Source organism: Mastigoproctus giganteus, chromosome 9 (genome assembly GCF_048544385.1).
Source record: "Mastigoproctus giganteus isolate SK-2022 chromosome 9, ASM4854438v1, whole genome shotgun sequence".
In the NCBI taxonomy this organism is placed as follows: Eukaryota; Metazoa; Arthropoda; class Arachnida; order Uropygi; family Thelyphonidae; genus Mastigoproctus; species Mastigoproctus giganteus.
This window is the reverse complement of record NC_143583.1, coordinates 158,266,225-158,279,105: the sequence shown is the minus strand read 5'-3', so window position 1 is coordinate 158,279,105 and position 12,881 is coordinate 158,266,225. Positions and strand designations below refer to the sequence as shown.

The 12,881-nt window shown below is 36.9% G+C and overlaps 1 protein-coding gene across 1 annotated transcript in view; it reads right to left on the bottom strand.

The window, feature by feature from the left end:
* The window catches only part of LOC150080841 (uncharacterized), an 852,072-nt gene that overhangs the window by 578,167 nt on the left and 261,024 nt on the right, over window positions 1-12,881 (bottom strand). Inside the window, exon 9 of the mRNA XM_090381010.1 lies at window positions 11,258-11,335. Coding sequence (XP_090237136.1) covers window positions 11,258-11,335 — 78 coding nt within the window. The remainder of the gene's footprint in view (window positions 1-11,257; window positions 11,336-12,881) is intronic.

Below are 12,881 nucleotides of genomic sequence, written 5' to 3'. Positions count from 1 at the left end.
TGGCAGAGTTGAAAGTGACTCTTGCACTGCTTCTATTGGAATGAGCAGCAGCCTGTAAAACAAGATGCAGGATATTTCAGAGATTGCTGGGAGTCATTACGGTACAAGTAAACACATGAGTTGTGTTAGGATAGCTAAGATTTAATCCTGGGGGCTCACATCTGGTGAGAATGGGCTTGGCACACCCAGGGTCCTGAGTTGGATATCATCATTCTCTTTCTTGGTGATTCCCTTCTGCTCTCTCTCTCTCTCTCTCTCTCTCTCTCTCTCTCTCTCTCTCTCTCTCTCTCAGGGTAACTCAGGAATTTTTTTTTTTTGGCTGGTGCAGCATAAGCCTCAGGCTTCCTTATAGCTAATAATAATAGGAACAGGTGCATGTATACTTACATGTACACCAATTCTAAGATTTGGTAGATAAATTTGATGAATTTGACTTGTGTTGGTCAAAACAGCAAAGGCAGATATTGTTGGGATATCGGAGATGTGGTGTTACAAAGATAACGGGAATGCAAAAATGAAATTTGGGGGAGTACAATGTGTACAGGAAAGATAGAGGGATTATGCTGTTAGTTAAGAAACACATAAAATTTAAGAAAGTTTGGTGTGAATAAGCACTATGAAATCAAAATTGAGTATGACTGTATTATGGGGCTAATGACTCTGATGAGTATAATAAACAACTGTACAGGAAAATAGAGTGGGCCAGTAAATTAGAGAGTCTTATAATGGGAGATTTTAATTTTCCAGATATTGACTGGAATTCATGGGTTGATCACTCACACACTAGCAAGGCTTTTGTGGATTTATTGGATGATTGTTTTCTACAGCAACATGTTCAGGAGGCAACTAGAGGGAGTAATACTCTTGATCTGATTATCAGTAGTGATTCTTCATGCATTAAGAATCTGCAGATAAAGGAACCACTAGGTGACAGTGATCACAGTGTGCTAAAGTGGGATTTACTCAAAGAGGTAACTACCATCATGGGTAAAGGGAAGGGTTTTTGCTTTCGTAAAGGTGACTACGGTGGTGTGAGACAGTATTTTAATTCTATACGGTGGGACCAACTGATGATGTTACCAACAGCAAATTCAAAATGGGAAGCATTCAAAGAATTAATCTTGGAAGCTACAAGACTTTACATACTAACTAAGAAATATTGTTTAAGGTTTAGGCCTAAATGGATGTCAGATAAACTAATGAGACATGTAGCAGAAAAGAAAAATGCATGGGATACATAAATTAATGGGTGACATGAAAGCCTATGATAGATATAAGTCGGTCTGTAACCAAGTCACAAAGGAAGTTAGGCAGGCAATGGTAGATTACGAGAAATCTTTGGCAAAGGATATAAAGGAAAACAACAAAGAGTTCTTTACTTATATAAACTCTAGAAGGAAAGGGATGAATCAGATTGGTCCATTGGATATCAATGGTTCAACTGTTGATGATCCAACAACAAAGAAAAAAAAAATGTTGAGCCCATTGCTATTTTGTATATTTATCAATGATATTGATGAAGGTATATCAAGCTTGATGTCAAAGTTTGCAGATGATACAAAGGTTGGCAGGGTTGTTAATAACACTAATGACAGTACACTGCTGCAACAGGATCTAGAAAAGTTGAGCAGATGGGCTGAGAGGTGGCAACTGAAATTTAACATTGACATATGTGAAGTACTGCAACTGTGTGGTACAACACTGACAGCGGTAGAGAATGAAAAGGAGCTGGGGGTAATTGTGCAGGTAGGCAGATATGAAGTTTTCTGAGAATAGCTCATGATGTCTTGTCAACACAATATACAGGAATTTTTTGCTAGCAGGGATAAGGAGGTGATTATCCCCTTGTATAAGGCAATGGTCAGGCCACACCTTGAGTACTGTATATGAGTCTGGAGGCCTCATTTTAGGAAGGATGTAGAGCTGCTGGAGCAAGCAGAGAAGGGCAACAAGATTAGTGAATGGAACAAAGGGTTGCTCTTATGAAGAAAGATTTAAATTTTGTAAATTGCAGTGTCTGGAGACTAGGTACCTGCAAGGTGATCTGATTGAGGTGTATAAAGCCTTGAATGGTTTGAACATGCTCAATGCTGATGGGATTCTTCCTCTTACTCAGAATAATCGCCTGAGAGGGCATAAATTGAAATTGAGGAAACACAGTTGTAGGATAGATGTGCGGAAGTTTACCTTTAGCCGGCATGTGGTTGATTGCTGGAACAAACTTTCATCTGTTGTTGTAGAAGTTGATAGCTTAAATAGATTCAAGGTAGAACTAGACAAGCATTTCGAGCAAGTAGATTTGTAAAATTAGATTTGATTTTTTTTTTTTTTTTTTGGCTGATGCTATATGAGCTTGTTTTCTTACATCATGTGCCTTTACTAATGCTAATATTGAATTCTGATGCAATCATTCTAATGCTTAAACAATAATCACTTCTAATCAATGCCCTTACCTGGTTCACATTTTCATCAGTTTTCATGGATACCAAACGGCCTAGTCATTCATCGTCTTCCACATTCTCTCTTCCTTCTAACAATCTTTTGTGCCATTCAAACATGCAAGCTCTTGACATTTTACATTTCCCATCAACTTGACATAACGACACAACTTTCAATTGGTGTTTTCTTTAGTTTCATTAAAAATTTGAAGTTTGTTCATTGTTCAATTATTTTATCTATCAATTTGTCTTAATATTTTATTCAAATTTTTTTTGTCAAAACAAAGCTTCAACTTCCCATTGCTTAAGGCTGAGAAAACAGATTGCCAAAGACTGGTTGAGGCAAACAGAAATTACTGTTGGGTCTGCACATCTGACACTCAGGTATTTATCTTTTGGTACTGATTTCCAAAAAAGTACGAGTCTCCTCTGTTTGATGAACATATTTCAGCCTATCATTCTCTAAAAGGTTCTATTATTTTAATCTGAGTCTTGCTTCATCCATAACTAAAGTTAGAATCTCCTTTGCAACTAAAAGATTTAATCTGAAATGTTATTCAAGGTCTTTTCTGCTGAAAATATTTGAACTTTCCTGAAAGTTCTCATTCAGATCGTTAATAATAATCATATATCTATTTGTAGACTCTTTTAAAGATTCTGCTGCATCTTCTTTGTATGTGGTTTGAACTAATGATATGGAAGGAAAAGTGAGTTAATTCTTCTTGGGACAAAACAAAACTACAAAACAACTAGTTTGTTTGTGAATATAAATATACAGTGCATTAAATGAGACAGCAACTTTAATTTCCCTTGCACTTGAACTATTTATCTAAATACACCAAAATGACTGTAAGAAATGCCAAACCTGAAAGAACCCATTCAGGATCTGCCAGTTCTGTATGTATTCTAATTTTCCATAACCGGTTTAACTGGTACAAGCAGTTTGATAAAACAGGGAAATAAACTTTACCTCTCAAGAACAACTGAACTGCACAGTGAATTGGCAACTGGCTGTGAACTTACTAGATCTTTCTTACTAGTTATTTCATAGTATTGGTTCTTTCTTGAGTGTACATTATATACAGAATTTTATGCATACTTACAGGGTTGTGCAAAAGTTGCATACACAGGATTTGTTTCATGTAAATTTTAAAACGATTTTTCCTGACAAAGAGAGACAAAAATAACATGATAAGAATGAATTTGTTTTTCACGTGTGGGAGATGAGGTTTAACTCACCAAGTTGCTGTAGTTACTGAACAATATCCATTGATCTGAGGGTCCCCCAGTCAACCTCACCTGTTAACACAAGTCCTGATATAATGATATAGTGAAATGGTGATGGATTTATTGGTGATGGATTTCCAGAATTCAGGAAATCCATCACCAATAAATTTGCAAATCTCTAGTATGAATGCATATTTATAACTGAAATTGAATGATTTATCCAAAGCAAAGCTAAAATATTCATACTCTTGAAGCAGTCTTTCCAATCCAATGTAACTCTTCAGATCAGGGATTCGGCACTGTGCGACTTGAAGATGGCATGTTTTTATTAACTGACGTTAAGAATACAACTTTTCTACAAAGGCTATATGCCGCACCATGACAGAAAGTTACCATTACAGTTTGTAATTGGAAAATTTGTTCAAAACTAAGCCCTGAGCACCTATTTAGTTTCTTAAATTTTTCAGTTTTAAAAAACAGTGTTAGATCTTTCGAGTAATTTTGAACTGGGAGACAGTGCTTGCAAGAAAGGATAAATTGCTTTATCATTAATTTCGCAAATAGTATTTAGCCTCAACTCCTGTTGAAAGTCTTTATTTTCATCAGTGCATTTCTTTTTCTTACTGTACATGATTTCCACTGTTAGAGGGTATAACAAATATTTTAAGAAAACCTTCAACCTCCATAAGTGCACAATCAATGTTCAAACAATTAATTCTAAGATACAATTGAGCTCCTGAGAAGAGTGTTGTGAAGGTACGATATAACAAATATATCATAATTATCTGGCTCCTCAATTCAAGGAAAGGGATGGTGGATTCCAATCCCCCAAGCCTGGAGATTGTTATATATGGTAATTGTAATGTCAGTGTAAAAGAGGAGCAAATATAATAATTCTAATTGCCTCTCCACTCCATTATCTATAAAGACAGTGAATGCTATTTATTCTGTTTAATTGTTTAAAAACTTTTAGATGTTTATTATGCAGTTTGATTTTGAATTTTGACTCATGCAAATCTGAGTGCATATTATAATTAGAAAATTCAAATATATGTAAGACAGCAAAAGCTCTAAAGAGCTCCATGTGACTCTGGGGACACTGGTTGACCAATCCTGCTATAAGAATTTAAAGAACTGGAGCTGAAAAAAAAAACATTTTTTTTTTTTTTAAGAGAGTTTTAAATACTTTTAAGTGCCTGAAGAACAAGTTGAAAGATGCACTACCTACCTATGGTAGTAGTAGTAGTAGTAGTGGCACATGATGCAAGACAGCAAGTGTAGGAGCTTATGCAGCATCAGCCAAAAAAAAAAAAAAAAAAAAATCATCACGCCATTCCCTCCAAATGCCTGTCCAGTTCCTCCTTAAATTTATTTGTTTGTTTTGTTTGTTAGTTGCTTTTTAGGAGCATTAGCAACTAAGGCCATATTGCTCCGGGATATGCGGTGGTCATTCCCTGACCTTTCCGCATCCTCCGTATTTGGTGGTGACGGGCTCGAACCCCGGTCTAATCAAGAAGCGTGTGCTACGCGCTGCTGCTCCTTCCCACCTGGCTACGGAGGCGCCTTAAATTTATTTAACCTATCAACTTCCACAACGACAGATGGAAGTTTGTTCCAGCAATTAACCACCCGCTGGCTAAAGGCAAATTTCCGCACATCTATTCTACATCTGTCCTTTCTTAATTTGAACTTATGTCCCCGTAGGTTCGTAATCTGAACAAGTGGAAGGATCCCATCAGAATTCAGCGTGCTCAACCCATTCAAGGCCTTATAGACCTCAATCAGATCACCGCGCAGGTGCCTAGTCTCCAGCCACTGCAATTTGCAGAACTTAAGCCTCTCTTGGTAAGAGAATCCCTTCATTCCCCTCACCAATCGTGTTGCTCTTCTCTGTACACGCTCAAGCAAATCTACATCCTTCCTAAAATGAGGCCTCCAGACCTGTACGCAGTACTCAAGGCGTGGCCTGACCATTGCCTTATACAGAGGGACAATCACCTCCTTTTCCCTGCTAGCAAAATTCCTATATATCATTGACAAAACCCCATGACCTGCCCTAGCAGCCTGTCTGCATTGCTCAGAAAACTTCATATCTGACTGCACAATTACTCCCAGGTCTTTTTCATTTTCTACCACCTTAAGTGTAGTACCACACAGTTGGTACGTTTCTCTGGGGTTACTTCTACCCATATGCAGTACTTTGCATTTGTCAAGGTTGAACTTCAGTTGCCACTTCTTAGCCCATCTGCCCAAATTATCAAGATCCTGTTGCAGTAGCACACTGCCATTACTGTCATTAACAACCCTGCCAACCTTTGTGTCATCTGCAAACTTCGACATTAAGCCTGATATACCTTCATCAATATCATTGATAAATACACAAAACAACAGTGGACCCAACACCGAACCCTGTGGGACTCCACTAATAACATTAGTCCATGAAGAGCAGCACCCATTGATTACCACCCTCTGTCTTCTCCCACTTAACCATCCTTTTATCCATTGTAGCAACTTACCCTTAATACCATTCTGCTCCAATTTGTACAGTAGTCTTCCATGCGCAACAGTGTCAAAAGCTTTCCTGAAATCCAAGTATATGATATCAAAATTATTTTTCGCATCCAGTTCCTTTGTGACCACATCATAATAACCAATCAAATTTGTCAGACAAGACTTTCCCTTAACAAACCCATGCTGTGTTTGAATTATTGCTGCAGTCTTGTCTAGATGATCCTGCAATGCATCTTTAACCAGTGACTCCATTATTTTACCCGGAACAGAAGTTAAACTAACTGGTCTGTAATTACTCGTGTCACCCTTCGATCCACCTTTGTGAATTGGGGACACATTTGCACATCTCCAGTCCGTGGGAACCTCCCCTGAGTCCAAGGATGCTCTCATAATTATGGCTAAGGGTTTGCTTAGTTGCTTTGCCGCCTCCTTTAAAATAACTGGATAGATCCCATCCACCCCAGGTGCCTTTCTTATGTTTAACTTCAACAATTTCTCCTCCACTTTGCTCTCAGTTATTACAAAATCATTAAGCACACTGCTACAATTTGATAACCTTCTTCCATTTTCAAACTGTAATAATTCCTCACGTGTGAATGTAGATGCAAAATACTCATTCAGTTTGTTTGCTATCTGAGCAGGATCATCAACAGTCGAACCATCGATGTCAAGTGGACCAATCATATTCATCCCCTTCCTTTTAGAGTTTATATAAGTAAAGAAATCCTTGCTGTTTTTCTTAGCATCCTTTGCCAAAGATTTCTCGTAATCCGCCTTCGCCTGCCGAACCTCCTTTGTGACCTGATTACAGACTAGCTTATATCTGCCACAGGCTTCTGCGTCACCTGATAATTTATATGCATCCCATGCATTTTTCTTCTCTGTCACGAGTCTCATTAGTTCATTTGATAACCATTTAGGCCTAAACCTTGAACGATATTTCTTAATCGGTATATAAAGTCTAGTAGCTTCCACGATTAATTCCTTGAATGCTTCCCACTTAGAATTTACTGTTGGTAACATCGTCAGTTGATCCCACTGTACAGAATTTAAAAACTGTCTGAGACCACTGTACTCCCCTTTACGGAAGCAAAAACCCTTTCCTTTACCCCTGACGGTAGTTACCTCTTTGAGTAAATCCCACTTCAGCACACTGTGATCACTGCCACCTAGTGGTTCCTTTATCTGCAAATTCTTAATACACGAATGATCACTGCTGATAACCAGATCAAGAGTGTTACTTTCTCTGGTTGCCTCTCGAACATGCTGTTGCAGAAAACAATCATCCAATAAATCCACAAAAGTCTGACTGGTGTGTGAGTGACCAACCCACAAGTTCCAGTCAATATCTGGGAAGTTAAAATCCCCCATTATAAGACATTCAGATTTACTGGCCCACTCTATTTCTCTGTACAATTGTTCATTGTACTCATTCAAGTCATTAGGCCTATAACACACTCCTACCCTTATTTTTCCTTTCGCAGTGCTTATCTCGCACCAAACTGACTCAACAGAGCACTGTTCATCTATATTAACTGGGTGCACTTCCTTTGATTTTATGTTTTTCTTAATTAACAGCATAACACCCCCTCCCTTTCTGTCCTGTCTATCCTTTCTGTACACATTGTACTCCCCAAATTCCAGTTCTGCATTCCTTATATCTTTGTGACACCACGTCTCTGCTATCCCAACAATATCCGCCTTTGATGTCTTGACCAACACTTCAAATTCATCAAATTTATTTACTATACTTCTAGCATTGGTATACATGCAAGCATACATGCTCCTATGCCTATTCCTGGTTACCCTAACACATCCCATATACCCAACTATTCCATGATGACTGCCATCCGTCCCTGAAACCCCCAACACCCCTCGCTCCAGGTCGCTTCTTATTCTAATAGAAGTTGTGCAAGAATCGCCTTCACCTCTGCCTGCGGTTACTGTTAAACTATTAGTCTTTGTATCCCCCCAAACTAGCAGTTTTCCGACCCACCTAACACTGCCTCGATAGCATCAGCAAATATTCTTGCACCCTTTCTATTTAAGTGTATCCCATCCCTGTAGAAGCAATCTCTCCTATTAAGAAGTACAGTCCAGGCTGAAAAAAATTCTACCCCTTGAGCCTTGCACAATCTTTCCAGGGCCGAATTGATCGACAAGGCTCTCATCATATACTCCCTCCTATCGTGTCTGGGCAGAATTGCAGACACTTTCAAATTCAACCCTATTTCACGGCTTTTTTTCAACAGTGACCTGTACTTGTTGAGTAATTCTGCCGGTCTCCTACTCTTAATATCATTAGTGCCAACGTGTACAACTATATCACCTTTTGTGCCCTTGAAAGATGATATCCGCTCTACAACGTCATCAACCTTTGCCCCTGGCAGACATACCCTGGTCCTGTTCCACCTATCCTTTTTACAAAGGATGTTCCCCGTTTCCCTGACAATAGTCACCAACAACAACTAGTTCCTGTGGGACCAGCGCATTCTGCCTTAGGGGTTGCCGCTGTGTTGCGTGATGACCAAGTGCAAGCTCTGGCGTTGATGTGGGCAGCTGAGAGCCTGATGGGCCCCTCAATTTAGTTCCTTCGAGGGCATCCACCCTGTCCTTCAAGCTCTCATATAGGCCCATAAGAACGCTGAGTTGTTGCCTGATTTCGATACACTCCTTGCATCGCGCACACACAAAGACATCCCCCATGGCAATATCATGTTCCGTTCCAGAGAGTTCGGCAAACATTTCACAAGTTGCACATTTCTTTAGGCTGTGATGCGTTGGAGAATTGCCCCCCTCAGTTCTCCCCCGAGTCACAGCACTCCTGCCACTTTGTGCCCGTTGCTTTGCTGCTCTAGTTTGGGGCATGGTAGTTTAAATTAATAAAATCAATAAATTAAATATCAATAGTATTTGAATAGAAACTATTAAATAGAAACAGTGAAGCGTATTACTATATAATTATGCGTTAGAGCTACCTAGCTACCTCAATTAAAAAATTTGAATTCCCTACCACTATATCCAAAAACAATGGCTACAGAAATGGAACGAAATAACGGTTTTACCTATCATAAGTAAAATCCACAAAAACTCTTTATCTAAATTAAAAATAAAAAATAACCAGCGTAACTATAACTATATGACTACGTATTAAGTACAATATAAAATAACAATCATGTAAATAACAGGTAAACACATCGTTTTTGCAGAGCCTGTAACTGATAGCTGTAACTTTTAAAGACAGCTATCATACTTTTGAATTACAGAAAATGTGTAAATTCTGATCATAATAATTAAATTTAATAAAAATGGTTACAGAACATTTTTTTTTTTAATGTGTAGCTATTAAGTTCTAATGTCTCATGAAGATATTTTGCAGAAATAAGTTAACATACCATTTTACTGATTAGCCTGTATATGACAATGAATATACAAGGTATTTTTAGTGTACAGGCAACCCCCGTATAACAGTACTTCTACAAAACGGTTTCACTCTAACACAATTGATAAATTGTGGCAATCCTCGCATAACACAGTACTTCTACGCTAAAACAAGGTTTCAGAATTGCTGGAAATCTCACATAACACTGTATTTTTGAGCTTTTGTGCTGGGAAAACCCTGCTATTATGTTAGATGTAATTTTCAATGTTTTCATTCCATTTTGTGAATCCCCGCTGTTGACTTGCAAGTTGTTATTTTTCTAAAGCACATTTCTGGAGGTCACTGCCATAAAACAATAAAAACAATTAGCAGTTTCTGGTTTATTGGTCTTTTCTGTTAATGTAATCAAATGGGCAGTAAACTCTGTCTTCTTGCATTTGCTATAGTACTGGATAGCTGGAATTGTACAGGTTTTCAAGTTATTATGGTGAAATGTGTTTCTCTTTCCATGACATACAGTATTCAATCATATAAAAACATAAATAAAATTTTAGAAACTCATTACTCTGCATTGTGTTTGTTGCAACTTGTGTGTGTGTGTGTGTGTGTGTGTGTGTGTGTGTGTGTGTGTGTGTGTGTGTGTGTGTGTGTGTGTGTGTGTGTGCGCGCGCGCCATGTTCTTTGTTATTAATTGCTTATCATTTTTACTGTTTTAAATTTTACAACCAAAAAAAGAAAAAAAGTCAGTGAACAGAAATATCAATTAGCATGTACATATTACAGTACATATTAATTAAGCTATGTATGTAAGCATAAATTTATTTTTATTTTGCTATCTGGAAAATATTCTTCCAATTTTCACGTATCATTTAAAGCGGGGGTCCACTGTATTTTGTTGAGAGATCCCTGGGTTGAGACCATCAAAAATAATCGTGACTTTGAAGAGTGCAGTTCATGACTTTTAAAGAGAGCAGAAGGAACATGAAATCTAGATGCTGCAGAAGAGATTGTGCTTAGCAGCAATGAAGAAGAATAAAATTAAACGAGTGTACATTATCTCACATATAAGTATCACAGTTTGTAAGGTAAGACATTTGTTCAGTTATTACTATTTAAGTTACTACTACTATAAAAATAAAGTTAAAATATTAAGTTATTACAACTATAAAAATTAAGTTTCCAATAGTAATAAAAAATGTAACCCCCCCCCCTCTTTTGTACTGGTTCTTTGTCCTGTATAACACGGTTTCACATTACATGAGGTTTTGTAGGAACCAAACTACTGTGTTATACGAGGGTTACCTGTAATTTTAATTAAAATTTTGAAATTAGTGAATCTAATATTAGGAAATATTTTTTTAAAATTACAAAGCAATTCAAAAAAAAACCAAAGAATTTAATTGCAGGAAAATATTTTTTTTTGTTTTTTTTTTTTAATTATTTTTTATTTTCACATCCAAGGATCACATCCCTGTTTCAGCCAATGGAGTACATTGTAAATAATAAAATGTAATTACAATAAGGTCCAAAAAAGTTATACTTTATAAATGAGTTAATAAAAAGTTTTAAAGCTACAATCTAATAAAGCCAGATACACAGAGTGGAATGTAGAAAGGCAGCACACTGAGCACCATTCAATCACAGTTTGAGAAATCTCCAATAACATTGATTTAAAGTTACTAGAAATCTGAAATATTACCTTTTGCCCTTTCTGACCTTGTATGCCTTCTCCAGGAAGCCCTTTAAGTCCTGTATTTCCTGTCATCCCTTGTAGCCCCTAATAGCAAAAACATTTAAAGTTCATTTTTATATTTCAACCACTTGCACATTTTACTGAAATATCAGAAAATACAATGGAGAAAATTAATAATTACAAGGAAAAAACTGATGTTCATATAGCATTAGCATTAGTAGAGGCATATGATGCAAGAAAGCAAGCTTATGCAGCATCAGCCAAAAAAAAAAAAAAAACTTCCACTTCACCCCTCCGTTCGTTCGAAATACCTGTCCAGCTGAGCCTAATAAAGAGAATATAGAGATAATGAGCAATGGTATGAGACTAACATTCTTGGAACAAATAAGAAAAATCTGCTTATTTGTTCATCTGATTCCAGTATGACTAGGTGTCCAACAGAAGATTATTTTTTCCTCTGTTTATGAAGCTGAACTAACTTTATTTGATTTTTGTTGTAGTAAAGAATGACCGAAAGGAAGTTTACTCTGAAGAGCAGATAAAGCTTAAGCAATCAGTATAGATAATGGTTTTGGGATATAAAAATTGTTTTACATTCTCTAAAGCCATCAGGGCATCATACAATTCTGCAACTTAAGTGCTGCACTCCAAAGGTAGCTGATGAGACATTGTAATGATTGGTAGAACTACATCTGCACCAATTTTAATGTCTGTCTTTGAACAGTCTGCATATATAGCAGTGAAAATAGAAAATCAAGAGTGAACTGCATGATTTGCTTAACATTGAAATTTGGAAATTCATTCTTTTCCCATTTTTGAAAATAGTTATCTATGTGTATCAAATACTGCTGCATCAAATACCAAGGATATTTGATGCAACAGTGTTGGTGAACATCTGTAACTCTGCTATTCATATTTAGTCTCCAACATGCATTTAAGCTTCATAACCTAATGCCACACGGTTTATTTTGATAAAAATTATCCCATTTTGGTGTGAACAAGTATTGTCATATGGAATTATATGGGAAGCTTCTGCTTTTAGCTGCATAGTTTAATATCAGAACATGCCAACAAATATGAAACAGACGTTCACGTGCTTTCATATAAAAGACCCTGAACTACAAAGTATGAAAAGCCCTTAATGCAATTCACAGAGCATTGTAATGTACAGGGTCAAGCCATTTTAATACACTTTTTTCTGACTAAACATATACAGGAGACCCACATGTCCAGTCAAGATTAGGGCATCCAAACAGAGTATAACCAAAATCGGTTAACCAGTTTTTTATTTTTTAGTACACAACAGAGAATAAAACACAATTTAAAACTATAATTATCGTTAATTAAAAACCTTAGCTGAGTTCATGGAATTAAACCTAATGACCTCCTTCTTTTGATATTTTAGGCAGTACATGAAACTGCCAAACTGTAAAGTAAGAGATAAAATCGTCATCTCTGACTTGTAAACCATTTTCGGCATCTCTAATCAACGTATTTTCTAGCCTTTAATATTTTGTCAGTCAGAAATCCTTATCTGCAAGGGGAAGTGTCTTCATATTTCAATTTCTAATTAATACTCATATATACCAAATTAGCATAAGCAGTGCCAATGATGCACAAAAGCAAGCTT